The 15,362-nt window shown below is 49.2% G+C and overlaps 1 protein-coding gene across 3 annotated transcripts in view; it reads right to left on the reverse strand.

The window, feature by feature from the left end:
- TTLL9 (tubulin tyrosine ligase like 9) overlaps positions 1–15,362 on the reverse strand; it is a 57,419-nt gene that overhangs the window by 25,449 nt on the left and 16,608 nt on the right. For all 3 annotated transcript variants that reach the window (XM_081196449.1, XM_081196450.1, XM_081196448.1), the window contains exons 4-5: positions 11,113–11,224; positions 4,971–5,156 (exon numbers count right to left, since the gene is read on the reverse strand). In XM_081196449.1, the coding sequence (XP_081052575.1) occupies positions 4,971–5,156; positions 11,113–11,224 (298 nt within the window). The remainder of the gene's footprint in view (positions 1–4,970; positions 5,157–11,112; positions 11,225–15,362) is intronic.

Consider the following 15,362-nt stretch of genomic DNA (forward strand, 5'->3'; position numbering starts at 1 on the left):
GATGGGGAAACCCCAGGGGAAGAATATGTTAGAATTCCTGTTCCATGATCGCAGTCATGGGATTGTTGTCTTTCACATGACGGTGTATGTTTTGACTCCACAGAGTGGCAAGAGACGAAGACAAGATGTTTGTGTGACTGTGTTCCGTGAAGTGGGACTCTTGTCCTTTGTTCTTTTTCTCTTTGCTGTCTGATACTAGAGAGAGACGGAGCCATGTTGAAGTGCTCCGTGTGTGTTGATATGTAAATAAAGTAGATTAGCCAAAATGCTGAGTTGCTGAGGTCTGTCACGCAAGGTGCGCAAACTCTGCAGATGTCTGCCGGTGTCGGTTGGCATCGGTCGCTGTGATGTTCGGGCAGAAGAAAGCTTATGAAGCTCCCAAACCGATCAACCAGGAGGGAGAGAACATGCCAGTCGGGCATGTGTCTCTGCCAGGGTCCTACTCGAGTGTAGGCTGAACTCCTGACGTAAAGCCCAGAGTCTGGGGAGTCTTGGTGGGATGACGGAGAAGCAGAAGACTGGGAGAAGGAGGTGTCAGAAGCTGACGAGGCAGCAGGCCTTAGTGAGTGGGGAGAGTCTGTGGAAGAGAGAAGTTCAGACTCAGAGGCAGAAGCTGAAGCGGGAGGGAAGCCAAGAGACAGAGATGGGTCAGGCCAGTGAAGACGCACAGGTGAGTGTCTCCCACTCTTGCTGCAAAAAGCCCCCCACTGGTCTCCCAGACAGGGCCGTCTTACCCATAGGCACTAGGGGTGCGGGGCACCCGGATGCCAGGCTCTCAGGGGCGCCAGCCCGAGAGTCCAGGGCCCGAGAGTTGAGTCCGGGGAAGAGCCCGCCCATCAGTCGGAGCACTGTGGTGGGCTCTTCTGCCGCAGGCAGCTCTGCACCGCGAGTTTGGGAGTGAACGAACCAGCAAGATGCTGAGTCGGCAAGCCGGCTCCACCCTCCTGCGCGCCTAGGACTGGGCGATCTTAGCTTCATGCAGGCGCAGTGTGCTGGTCCTGGGGAGTTACCGTGCGGCGTGGTCTGAGTCCAGTCCGAGGTCGAGGGTGTGGTATGGAGGCTGTCCGTCAAGGCTGAAGCGGGGTCCAAGGCAAGCAGTCGGGTGTGGTCAGGAACTCTGGCGGGAGAGCAGGACAGGGTGCCGGCAGGAACAGGCTACCAACAATGTTGCTCCCGCAACCTGGGACTGGGGCTGGCTGGTTTTTATCTGCCCCGAGGCATAAGGCGGCCCCGATCCTCTGGTGACTCGCCCCTCCAGGCCTGGAGGCGAGCACTCCTCCTGTGGGAACTTAGTTCCCTCCGCCTCTCTGCCCTGAGCCTCTGCAGCTCAGGAGAGGCTGGGGGGTTACCAGACCCTGAGGCAACCTCCTCTTCCCCTGACGGGGCTGAGAGTGGAGCACCTGCAGGCAATGGGTCCTCCATCACCTCCGGAGCCAGAGCAGATTCAGCTGGTGTCTGCTCCTGAGGATCCAGCACAGGTGAGGACCCTTCAGGTTCAAGCCCCAGCCCCGGTTCAGCTGGTCCTGGAGGCGGGGACTCCTGTGCAGGCTGGGATTCCTCAGATTCAGCCTCTGAATCCGATTCCCAGGCCATCACACACAGTCTCAGATTGCTTGGGGAAAACCCTGGAGAGGTGGGGACTTGGGGACCTTCAGTCTGAGCAATTGCTTCATGGGGGCAAGATCTATTGGAGTGAGTTGCCATGCTCATTAGGCCTGGCACTCCTGTGTTGATTGCATTTTTGCTAATTAAGAGTTAACTCCAACTTGCAGGGTGTGATTTACTGCTGGCTCGCTCCTGACACCGGGTAAGCAGGCCACTGGGTTAGCAACCAGGTTGGCTAGCGAAGTGAGCAGGTTGGCTGCTCCTTGTTCCCGTCCTTCTTTTCCAGACCCTCTTCCTGTTCCAGACCCTTTGCCTAATTCTTTCCTAGATCCCAGGGCTGCCAACACTACAAAACACCTCTTTTGCGTCTCCATCTGCTCTGCTCTGCTCTGCATCCCATTCTCTAACGATGAAGCGACAGTGAGATATTCCGCCTTGATACATCGCAGGCATAAAACTCCGGGTTTCAGCTCGCAGAATTTGCAGCACAGAACTCCCAGGTCCTTCTCATTAGGCACCACTCAAACCCAACCCCGCTGAGAAGGCACCAACTTCACCTGCTAGTCCAAGGCCTTTCTAGAATACGCAGCGTGAACGAGGTATTTAAGCGAATATTGACTTTTAACTTAATTTTCCTCTCCCCCTTCGAAAGGGAGAGGGTAGTAAAAAACGGATCTATTAACCAGAACCTGAGGAGAACTGAACTCCTGCCTCCACCTCCAGAGCCTTCTTCAACCCGCGTCTTTCCACTTGTCGGCGCAACGTTGGTAATTGCAACCTTTTTAATACAGTCTCGTTCCGCATATCCTGCTTTTCCCTCCCCAATGTTAATTGAGGATGTGGGCCCAAATCAGCTTAATGCAAGGTTTCTTGCTGGCAATTAACACAAATTATCATTTGTAGACTTAGATAATCGCTGGCTGTTATCCTCCTGGCAGTAATTCACGCGCTCGTTTGCATAATTGCCTCCCATTCCCCCACTCGGAGGCCTGCCCCTCATTTGCAGGCGGGAGGCGAAAAGCGGCTGGTGCCAGCTTTTATCGGCCGGCAAACGACCTGCCCCACTGCGAGCCTCGCAGATGGGTGTGGAGGTAATTATGCGCGGAGGGGCCGTATCCATGATGCTAAAACGTCTCTCATCATCTGGCAGCGACGGCATGCCTTGCCTCGCCTCCTCTCGGCTTCTTTGCTAGCCTCCCAAAGAGGCAGATTTGCCCCCCCTGCTCCCTTGGGGAAGCGAGTGAGCAGAATATTACATGCAGGAAAAGCTTGTTTCTCCTAAGGTCTGCGAAAGGGGCAATCGGAGCTCCGGGGGATGGAAGGCGACAGAGACCCGTTGAAGAAAATTCAGAGTGTTTCATTTATTATATATATCTATGTGCGCGCGCGCGCGCGCGCACACACACACACACACACACACACACACACACAGTGAGAGAGAAATTCAAGTCAGATCTCATTTAAAACCTACCTGGTTTCCACTTTCCGAAACAATATTCAAACCGAAACACAGCCATCCCTTGGAACCGAAATTTTGCAGTGCCGGATAATGCATGCAAACGTTCAAAACGTGGGCAAAGTGCCAGTACAAATGCAGATACAGTTGTACCTCGGGTTACATACGCTTCAGGTTACAGACTCCGCTAACCCAGAAATAGTACCTCGGGTCAAGAACTTTGCTTCAGGATGAGAACAGAAATCGTGCTCCGGCAGCGCAGCGGCAGCAGGAGGCCCCATTAGCTAAAGTGGTGCTTCAGGTTAAGAACAGTTTCAGATTAAGAACGGACCTCTGGAAGGAATTAAGTACATAACCAGAGGTACCACTGTATCAGACTTTTAGAAGACATCTGAAGGCAGCCCTGTTTAGGGAAGCCTTTAATGTTTAATAGATGATTGTATTTTAATATTTTGTTGGAAGCTGCCCAGAGTGGCTGGGGAAAGCCAGCAAGATGGGCGGGGTATAAATAATAAATTATTATTATTATATTGTTATAAGCACCACGCGCCCCTCCCTACCTGAGATCCTCTCCCTAAATCAGGGGCTCCCCCCAGGCGAAGCGTGCTTTCTACACCTGAACTGTAACCTCCCCGCCACGGCCGCCTTTTCTCACCTGCCTGCCTGGAGCTTGGGAGCAGCAGCACCGTGGATCCCGCCATAATCTCCTCCGGAGAAGGCGTGTGCTTAATTTGTGCCAGGACGATGGTGGTGCCACCTGGGTGTCTAGCAGCCCCCCCCCTTCTAGGGCCCGGAGGGGGAAGAGTGCGGTCTCCAAAGGCTGATCGATCGCCAAATGACTGATATTTGTGGAATACAGTTTATCTACATTGCAATATTGCAAACAGTTTGGCCTAACAATTTAACTTGGAAGGTTCCGGTTCAATAAAGCTCAAAAGGAAGGTTTGGACAATTAATGATTGGGAGTTGCTGCGCCATTAAACTTCAGATAACAGACTTGGACAACATCCCAGATTGGAATGGAGTCAGAGGAAGCTGCGCTGATAAAAAGGCAGTTGGAAAAATATATAGTGTATTTTTCGCTCTATAAGATGCACTTTTCCCCTCCTAAAAAGTAAGGGGAAATGTGTGCGCGCAGCAATCCCTCTTGCTGTTCTGGCTTCAGGGATAGCCACGCAAAGCCTCTTCAACAACATTTGATTCAGAATATTTTTTTTTCTTGTTTTCCTCCTCTAGAAACTAGGTGCGTCTTATGGTCGGGTACGTCTTATAGAGCGAGAAATACAGTGCTAATAAAGCTGTAATTGACGGATGAAAGTATATGATGTTTGACATGATTGAGAATCGTGAACTCAGGGACGGAGAATTATAAAGTGTCAAAATCGAGATATGGAAAACATGGAAACAATGAGGAAAGGCAGGACTGGAATGTGGAGATATGCTTCAGAGATCCAGACAGTGGGGAGCTCCAAAAAACAAATAATTATAATTCGGACTATAGTTTTGGTCTTTTTTATTTTAGTTTTTTATTTTAATTGGAGTACAGTCATACCTCGGGTTGAATGTGCTTCAGGTTGAGCGCTTTCGGGTTGCGCTCCACGGCAACCTCGAAGTAACGGAGCGGGTTTTGCCGCTCATGCATGCGCACACGCTCAAAATGACGTCGCGCGCATGCGCGGAAGCGGCAAAATGCAACCCACGCACGCACAGACATGCAGTCGTGTCTTACGTTCTATTCAGGATGCGAACGGGGCTCCGGAACGGATCCTGTCCGCATCCCAAGGTACTACTGTATTATGATTGGATATATTAATTTGATTTTTTAATTGGGAAATCAATAAAAAAGATTAAATATAAATAAATGGTGGAGCCACCTCGTCCCATTCCCCTCGGCCATAAGCCCTCTTACCGGCTTCATAATCCAGGTGATTCCAGGGTTCTTGCGGAACTCCTCCACAAACAAGTGGTACTCCGAGGGCATCTCAAAGGTCTTGGGGAAGAAGTCGCATTTCATGGCTTCCAGCTTCCCAGAGTCCCTCTCCAGCTGCTTCCGAAACCGCTTCAGGTTCTTCACGATGTAGTTCTTCCGAGTCAGCTGCAGGGGCACGAAGGATGAGAAAAAACCAGCTCATATACTATACAGTAATAAAGGTAAAGGTAAAGGGACCCCTGACCATTAGGTCCAGTCGTGGCCGACTCTGGGGTTGCGGCGCTCATCTCACTTTATTGGCCGAGGGAACCGGCGTACAGCTTCCGGGTCATGTGGCCAGCATGACTAAGCTGCTTCTGGCGAGACAGAGCAGCGCATGGAAACGCCATTTACCTTCCCGCCAGAGTGGTACCTATTTATCTACTTGCACTTTGATGTGCTTTCGAACTGCTAGGTTGGCAGGAGCTGGGACCGAGCAACGGGAGCTCACCCCATCGCGGGGATTTGAACCGCCGACCTTCTGATCGGCAAGTTCTAGGCTCTGTGGTTTAACCCACAGCGCCACCCGTGTCCCTTACTATACAGTCCTATCTCGGGTTAAATATGCTTCAGGATGAATATTTTTAGGTTGCGCTCCATGGCGACCCGGAAGTAACAGAACGTGTTACTTCTGGGTTTCGCTGCTTGCGCAAGTGCAGACGCTCAAAATGATGCTCAAAATTTGCGCGGAAGCGGTGAATTGCGGCACAAGCAGACGCAGGTTTTGTTCACTTCAGGATGCAAACGGGGTCCCGGAAAGGATCCCATTCGCATCCAGAGGTACCACTGTACTATATTATATGACAAGCTTAAAAAATAAATATGTTTAAGTATAACTTTATGAAAAATACAGAAGGTTTTCTACTAGGGATAACGGACACAGGTATAGCAAGAGAAGTTCAGAAAATATTCCTCTATGCCACAGGAGCGGCAAGGATCCTGATTGCTAAAAACTGGGGAAAAGAAAGTGTGCCAACAAAAAAGGAATGGCAAGACAAACTGTTAGAGCATATTGAACTGGCTAGATTAACAGAGGAAATTTGAGATCACACTAGACCAGTGTTTCCCAACCTTTTTTGGGCAAAGGCACACTTGTTTGATGAAAAAAATCTCGAGGCACACCACCATTACAGCCCCGTGACGTCAGCGCGCAGCGTCACGCCGGGAGGGACGCACGAAAGTGTAAGTTTCAATTTTTTTCCCTCCCCCTTGCCGGGGAACCTCCAAGCTTTGGGGGTGGGGGGGAGGAGGCAGCAAAGCGAGGCAGGAAGGAGAGCACGGCTTGGCTGGGTGAGCTTTGGCAGGGGCAGGGAATGAGAGCCGCGAGGCGGGCGCTGCGGACGGAGGCGCTGCCCGCCGAGCTCGCAGGCAGCCAGGCAGGCAGACGGCGAGAGCCCCGCGCTGGGCGGCCTCTCCTCGCCGTCGCCGCCCCGCCTCTCGCCACCCGACTCGCCCACCTCCCTCCAGGCAACATCTCGCGGCACACTAGTGTGCCGCGGAACAGTGGTTGGGAAACACTGCACTAGACAAGAGTTTCAAAAAGCATGGGGGAAATGCAGAGAATACTTCACAAAACAGTGCCCTAAAATACATACCTGGACTTGTTTCGATTAATGTCTGCAGGAGACTTTGTGCATATTCAAGTTATAGTTAGAAAAATCTTAATAATTATTCATAAAGGAAACAGCTTATAAGAAGTAAACAAGGAGGCCAGTTACAGGATAAAGGAAATCTTTTACAGTGGTGCCCCGCAAGACGAATGCCTCGCAAGACGGAAAAACCGCTAGACAAAAGGGTTTTCCGTTTTGGAGGTGCTTCGCAAAACGAATTTCCTATGGGCTTGCTTCGCAAGACGAAAATGTCTTGCGAGTTCCTGCGTGGGTTTTTTCCTCCCCCCCCTCTTTCCCAAGCCGCTAAGCCGCTTATCAGCTGATCCACTAAGCCGCTAAGCCACTTAACAGCTGATCCGCTAAGCCGCTTATCAGCTGATCCGCTAAGCCGCTAAGCCATTTATCAGTTGATCCACTAAACCCGCTAAGCCGCTAATAGTGCTAATCCGCTAAGCCGCTAATGGGCTTACTTCACAAGACGAAAAAACCACAAGACGAAGAGACTCGCGGAACGGATTCTTTTCATCTTGCGAGGCACCACTGTATTTGGTTGTTTGTATTGTTGTATGTTATGCTTATTGTATGTTATGTTCAAGTTTAATGAGGGTGGATTTCTGTATTGGTGGGGTGGGGGCGTTATGTTATGCTGTAAATAAAATTTCCAATTTTTTTTTTTTAAAGAGAAAAACAGCCTCAATAAATGCTCATGTGAAACAGGAGCTGCTTTATCTAGCTACTCATCTTGCTCAGGGGTTCCCAAACTTTTTTTGGTCCCTGCCCACTTGGCTCCATCAACTCATCCCCAGTTCCCACTAGGTAAAGGTAAAGGGACCCCTGACCATTAGGTCCAGTCGTGACCGACTCTGGGGTTGCGGTGCTCATCTCGCTTTATTGGCCGAGGGAGCCAGTGTACAGATGTCATGTGGCCACCATGACTAAGCCGCTTCTGGCGAACCAGAGCAGCACACGTAAACGCCGTTTACCTTCTCGCCAGAGTGGTACCTATTTATCTACTTGCACTTTGACGTGCTTTCGAACTGCTAGGTTGGCAGGAGCAGGGACCAAGCAACGGGAGCTCACCCCGTCACAGGGATTCGAACTGCCGACCTTCTGATCAGCAAGTCCTAGGCTCTGTGGTTTAACCCACAGTGCCACCCACGTCCCAAGAGCAGTTCCCACTACCCTGCCCAATAATAATAATAATAATAATAATAATAATAATAATAATAATTTTATTTATACCTCGCCCATCTGGCTGGGTTTCCCCAGCCACTATGGGCAGCTTCCAACTGAATATTAAAAACAATACAGCATCAGACATTAAAAACTTCCCTAAACAGGGCCGCCTTCAGTTGTCTTTTAAAAGTAAAAAATAATTTACTTTGCATCGTTCAGAACAGCCGTTTGCACAACCCGCTGAGGAAGACAGCAACACAACACAGTTCAAAACAGTAACAATTAGCTGCGCATTTATTCAAAACCCAATTAAAACCACTTTGTTTGATTAATTCAGCAAAACTGATGATTCACTGATCACAGACACTGCGTGAAAAATGTTTTTATGCCTTCTTCCTAATGAAAACAGAAGGGCGAGAGAAAGCCTGTTTATATAGAACGACTTACCAAACATGCACAGACCTTCAGCTATTGCAGAGGTACTGTAAGTAATTTATAAGAAAAGAAATAGCTATTACTAATAATTGGCTATCCTTCGGCTTGTGACAACTCAGAATAGTAAAAGGGGAAAAAAGTGTCCAAAGGAAATAGGTTTGAAATCAATGAGAGCTGAAAATGTAAAGGGGTTTTGCTCTAACCTTGTCAACTTCAAATAACAACAACAACAATAATAATAATAATAGTAATAAATGTTATTTATACCCCGCCCTCCCCGGCCAGAGCTGGGCTCAGGGCGGCTAACACCAGTAAAATTCCGGAAAAAAATAATAAGAAAAAAACCCCCAATATAAAATACAGGTTAAAATGCAATTTAAAAAGCAGCCTCATTTTAAAAGTAGCCCATAGATCAAAACCATAAGGGGAGGGCAACATAAGGGTCAGACTGAGTCCAAACCAAAGGCCAGGCGGAACAGCTCTGTCTTGCAGGCCTTGCAGAAAGATGTCACATCCCGCAGGGCCCTGGTCTCTTGGGACAGAGCGTTCCACCAAGTTGGGGCCAGTACTTAAAAGGCCCTGGCCCTAGTTGAGACCAAGCTAACCACCTTGAGACCTGGGACCTCCAAAGTGTTGTCATTTGTGGACCTTAAGGTGCTCCACGGGGGATACCAGGAGAGGCGGTCCCGTAGGTACGTGGGTCCTAGGCTGCATAGGGCTTTAAAGATCAAAACCAGCACCTTAAACCTGACCCTGTACTCCACCGGGAGCTAGTGCAGTTGGTAAAGCACTGGATGAATGTGATCCCGTGGCAAGGACTCCGTAAAGAGTCTCGCCGCGGCATTCTGCACCCGCTGGAGTTTCTAGGTCAGCTTCAAGGGCAGCCCCGCGTAGAGCGAGTTACAATAAATAAGCAATCAATGTACTTGGAGGGGCCCACCTTCAGCACTCCCATGGCAGCCTCTTGCCTCTCCCCCCCCCCCCGCCTAGAGGGGACGCATGGTGTTATGTACTGAAGTTCTCACCCTGGGCCAGCAAGGGGATACTGTGGATAGTTTTCACTCAGGTCCACATATGCAAATAAGGGATTGAAAGTGACGTTCATTGATTGGATAGTTAAAGAAAGTGGTTACTGTTGTGTTGTACTGGAGCTCTATATAAGCAGGCTGGCTGAACCCTTCAGTTCAGTTCTGTTCTGGCCTGTGAATAAACAAGAGCTGTTTGAAGAATCGCTGTGTCGTCTGATATGTTCACCCACAACCTAACACATGTGGCTCTGGTCTAAACCACCGAGCCTCTTGGGCTTGCCGATCGTGAGGTCAGCAGTTCGAATCAGCGCGACGGGGTGAGCTCCACTTGCTTTGCAGGCTTCCCACTGGGGGATCTGGTAGGTCACCGAGAGACTAAGTGGACTGATGGCCTGATCCCAGCAGGCCCTTCTTATGTTCTTATGAAGATGCACAGCTCAAGGCTGTTTGCATAAAATGGTTAATTGACACAAGAGACACTGCCCCCTACTGGAGGAGGAAGAGGAGTACGGGGGAGCAGACCGCCCGTGGAAGCACAATCCAGGCAGGGTGCCATCGCAGCCCCATCTGTTCTCTGCCCCCCCCCCCGGTGCTGGAGTAAGAAGCTCCGCCACTGCTGCCCCCATCTCTACAACCGTGAAGGCCAAACTCACGGCAGACGGCCTTCTTGGTGGTGGCACCCGCCCTGTGGAACGCCCTCCCATAAGATGTCAAGGAAATAAACAACTATCTGACTTTTAGAAGACATCTGAAGGCAGCCCTGTTTAGGGAAGCTTTTAATGTTTGATGGTTTATTGTGCTTTTAATTCTGTTGAGAGCCGCCCAGAGTGGCTGGGGAAACCCAGCCAGATGGGCGGGGTATACATTATTATTATTATTATTATTATTATTATTATTACTCTTGTTTTTAAGGAAGACACTCTGATTCTCAGAACGATGAATGGGTTTTGAGGAAGAGATTGTGAGCAGAGCCGCAAACCTGGTGATTCCATGGGGGACCATGTTATCCAAGTTGCTTTCAATTCAAACCAGGGTTGGGTGATATATTGATACATCAACCCAAACTGGTTTGAAGTCCGTATTGTGATATCGGTTTCATAGTTTTTGACCTGGCGATATATTGTGAATTGTGGTCTGTATGTTCTATGCAAAAAAATCCCAATGTGGGTGAAACCGTGAAGCCAGCCTTTGCATAAAGGTAAAGGGACCCCTGACCATTAGGTCCAGTCATGGCCGACTCTGGGGTTGCGGCGCTCATCTCGCTTTACTGGCAGAGGGAGCCGGCGTACAGCTTCCAGGTCATATGGCCAGCATGACTAAGCCGCTTCTGGCGAACCAGAGCAGTGCACGGAAACGCCGTTTACCTTCCCGCTGGAGCGGTACCTATTTATCTACTTGCACTTTGACGTGCTTTCGAACTGCTAGGTGGGCAGGAGCAGGGACCAAGCAACGGGAGCTCACCCCGTCATGTTGATTTGAACCGCGAACCTTCTGATCATCAAGTTCTAGGCTCTGTGGTTTAACCCACAGCGCCACCCGCGTCCCTTTAGCTTTTGCATAGTCCATCCTTATTTCACGATGTATATTACGATGTTTAGGGATGCGGGTGGCGCTGTGGGTTAAACCACAGAGTCTAGGACTTGCTGATCAGAAGGTCGGCGGTTTGAACCCCCGTCGGTCACGACTGGACCTAATGGTCAGGGGTCCCTTTACCTTTACCTTTATCGCTATGTTCAGCTGGTGATATATCGCGATGTTGAAAACCAGGTATCGCCCAGCCCGACTCCGTTCTAGTGTGACCCGGCTGGCACCAAGTCACCAAGTTCCTCTCACCTCGTAGTGATTGCGGAAGTGGCTGATGCGCACATGCTCATCCATATAAGTGTGGTCAAAGTTCTCCTGGAGCCAGCGGACGTCACACCAGTAGAAGTCCCACTCCCCTTCGCTGTCGGGAAAAGGTCAAAGAACATCGAGTTGGACACAAAAAACAGCACATCAAGGTCCCTTTCGCTCCTTCACTGCGCCGCTTTTATGGATCCGTTAACTGGCTGGCTTAAAATGCCATAAACATCCTGGGCCTTTAATTTAAGAGCATATGTCGCTCCCAGGACTGCTTTCATCCAAGCATATCAATTTTCTAGAACTATGAATAAAGAGGCATTTTATGTCAGTGTGTTTATTGCAAACTGTCACATGAGAGCCTATCAGTCGCTCTTGGAACAAAATCATTTCAGTTAAGACTTAAAGGTGCAACCCGAGCCCTTTTAATATATGTTAAATAAAGACTCGGCGTGGCTTCCTTGACTGCCAAATGAGGCGGCTGTCAGGTAACATGTTGCGTTTCTGATATTCCGCACTGTTTCATCTCCCAGGAATTGCAATGGAAAGAAGGAGTCCCAGAAAACTTCTCATCTTCCTGCCCAGGAAAAGCGCATCCAAGCATCTCTGTTAGAGCAACTCTCCTCATTTTTAACTGGCAGCAAAAGCATATTATGGAATGGCCCTCTGAAGATTGTTCTTAGGGGACATCTCACTGACAGGAACAATTTTAGCAAAAGCTTTGCCAATTCTCATCTCGTTTTATAAGAACTATAACTTTGAAGAACCCAGCTTGCTTTCCCCCCTCTCTTCTGCTTTTCCTCATGTGTCATGTATTTTTAGATTGTATGCCTGAGGGCAGGGAACTATCTTATTACGGATGATTGTTAAGTTGCTGGGGGAGCCTTTCCCACTAAAGAGCGGGGTATAAATATTTCAAATAAATAACCAAAAAATGTCAATGCAATATGAAGCATAGGATTAACATGGAGAGCAGCACTAGAAATCAATGGGAGGTCTTCAAGGTGAGCTGTGGACCCCAGAGCTGACTTTTATGGCCTCAAAGACCAACAGGAAATGGTCCCCTGCAGAAACAAAGCACCCACTTTCTGTTAGGACATAGTTCTGTTCCACCTTAAAAGAGTACAGGCATGACTGTTGTGCCTGTTTACTTCCAGCACAGTCTCACTGGGAACTTCCGTTTGTATATAGCTTTTGCTTTGTGCTGTTTTGCTGGAGACGAAGGGAAGCAGACATGTTTTCCTTTGTTCCTGAACTATACTAAATAAAATGCTGTACATTATGCTTACACATTTCTCTGTCCGCCTCTTCTGCTGCAAAAGAGGTATTATCTCTGCTGGTTTGCGTGCTCAGAGTCTCTAAAGGTATCTGAGGCTTGAGTCGCAGTTTTGATGCTGTTCTGAGAACTGGAGTATTGCCCGGCTACCGGCTGGAGCCAGCTGGGGGCCTGCCAATTGCCCCTGACAGCATCCCACAACAGGGTTTTGGGCCCAGATCTATGCTGCTTACAGAAATGTAAGGCTGCTGCGAGATCCTGGCAGAGACAGAGGTATGTGAAGCTGATCGTCCTGGCCGAGGCTAGAAGGCTCGCCCGGCTACCGGCCGGTGGCTGGAGCCAGCTGGGGGCCTTCCAATTGCCCCCGACTCCCAGCAGCATCCCAACACTCTCAACAGGTGTGGGTAGAAAAAAAGTTGACCCATCTACCCACTGAGAACCTTTACGCCCCATCATTCAAACCCCAGACCCCAACAAGGCCAGAATCAGGGTCTCCACATATTTAAGCAAGCAGATTGTGTGTGCAAAAGGGGATGAAATAATAATAGTAACGAGCAGCAATAGTTGAAATCATCATTGCGGAAATTACACCTAGCAAAAGGGTGTTCCTCTGCTGTGCCGACTCTGCAAGTTTTCTATACAGCTGCCAATAAAACGATTTAAGTGTTGTAAAGTGCAATATGCAAATGTGACACTAGACGGCGATGGTGAACTATGGCAAATTCAATATATTTTTCAAAACATTTACAGTGGTACCTTTAGATATGAACAAGATCCGTTCCTGAGCCCCGTTCGCATCTAGAAGTAAACGTAAGTAGCAACGGCATGTGTGCACACGCTTGCGTCGCTTTTCGCCGCTTCTGCACATGCGCGTGACGTCATTTTGAGCGTCTGCGCATGCGCAAGCAGCGAAACCCCGAAGTAACGCGCTCCACTACTTCCGGGTTGCCGAGAAGCGCAACTCGAACGCGCTCAATTCGAAGCATATTCAACCCGAGGTATGACTGTATTATAAAAGCGTTTTCACAGCGTTGTGGTTTTTTTACGTATGTAGATTCCACCATAGTTTCTCTTTTTAAAGAAGGAAATGGTCACAGGTCTCTTCACCCACCACCCAATCACAGGTGGTCTGATTTTAAGTAGTTCTGCAGAAAGGATCATTTGCTGGGGGAGATGAAAGTCCCTCTTTACACGGCTGTTCCAGGACTCCATTCTGGAAATGTAAATACAGCAAGCGTACGCAGCACAAAGACGTCCATTTATCTGCGCCTAGGGAGGCGTTGCTGCTCAGGCATGTATGATCTCCAGCCTGAATGGATCCCACACATTTTTCATTTCCGAGGAGTAAACAGGGATCCTGGGACTGGAGAAGAATATGGCTAGCGACTGATGTTTGGGAACGGCCAGAGAGCGGGAAGAGAGAAGCGTGTTTGCATTTATATCCAGGACTTGAGGAGAAATCGGGTGTGTTTAGTGAGGAAAGGAGATGCAGCTTTGAATGTGGGGCTTTGGGGGAAAATATGGGGAACACAGAGGCTTGAAAAAAGAAGCCCTTGCCTTGCTGGGAATCAGGGCTGGATTTAGGTTTGATGAGGCCCTAAGCCATGGGTAGGCAAACTAAGGCCCGGGAGCCGGATCTGGCCCAATCGCCTTCTAAATCTGGCCTGTGGACAGTCCAGGAATCAATGTGTTTTTACATGAGGTAGAATGTGTCCTTTTATTTAAAATGCATCTCTGGGTTATCTGTGGGGCATAGGAATTCGTTCTCTCTCCCCCCCCCCCGCCATATAATCAGGTCCCCCACATGGTCTGAGGGACAGTGGACAGGCCCCCTGCTGAAAAAGTTTGCTGACCCCTGCCCTAAGCCACCAAACGTAATGGGGCCCTCTATATGCCCAGCTGTCCTTTGTGGAATATATGCCATATGGCAGGCATGTCCAAAGTCCATTTTGGGGGCAGTTTATTTATTGGGGTCAAATCCTTAAAAAAGCCCAACAAGTTCAATCCTTCAAAAGAGCTCAATAAGTTCAATCCTAAAAACGTTCACCCCTGCTTTATGGTAACTGATGGACCTAACAGGTATCTAAAGCCATTTGCACATGTTGCCCTGCAACCAGTCCATGCAGAATGTAGGCACCCTATAAATAGAAAGAAGCAAACCAGTGATAGTTTAGGGAGCAGGCGAGCAGGCGGAGCCCATGACTTACATCCTAGGAGCCTACACAACACAAAACACGGTTGCTGTATGTAGGTTTTATTTTGCTTCGTTTTTATCTTATATTTTGGAAATGTACATACAGGGTTTTTTTCCTTTAATTTTTTGGGGGGGCCCCCAAGAGAGTGGGGAAGGGACACAGGTGGCGCTGTGGGTTAAACCACAGAGCCTAGGACTTGCCAATCAGAAGGTCGGCAGTTCGAATCCCCACGACGGGGTGAGCTCCCGTTGCTCGGTCCCTGCTCCTGCCAACCTAGCAGTTCGAAAGCACGTCAAAGTATAAGTAGATAAATAGGTACCACTCCGGCGGAAAGGTAAACAGCATTTCCGTGCGCTGCTCCGGTTTGCCAGAAGCGGCTTAGTCATGCTGGCCACATGACCCGGAAGCTGTACGCCGGCTCCCTCGGCCAGTAAAGCGAGATGAGCGCTGCAACCCCAGAGTCGGCCACAACTGGACCTAATGGTCAGAGGCCCCTTTACCTTTACCTTTAAGAGAGTGGGCCCTTAGCTATAGCTTGTTTAGCTTATACGTAAATCCGGCACTGTTGGGAATACAAACCCCTTGCAAACATCCATATAGGATGATCACCTGCAGCTGCTTTGATGGACAATACAGAATGAATCTGTCCTGCTGGCTGACCTCTAAGCTGCAGCAGGCAGACAGAGGAAGCAAAATTAACTCCAAACTCCACAATTTGGGATCCCCATCGTTCCCATTTATTCCTTCAACGTACTCAAATCTCTACATGAGCC

The sequence above is a fragment of the Podarcis bocagei genome (genome assembly GCF_964188305.1).
Source record: "Podarcis bocagei genome assembly, chromosome: 5".
Classification (NCBI taxonomy): domain Eukaryota; kingdom Metazoa; phylum Chordata; class Lepidosauria; order Squamata; family Lacertidae; genus Podarcis; species Podarcis bocagei.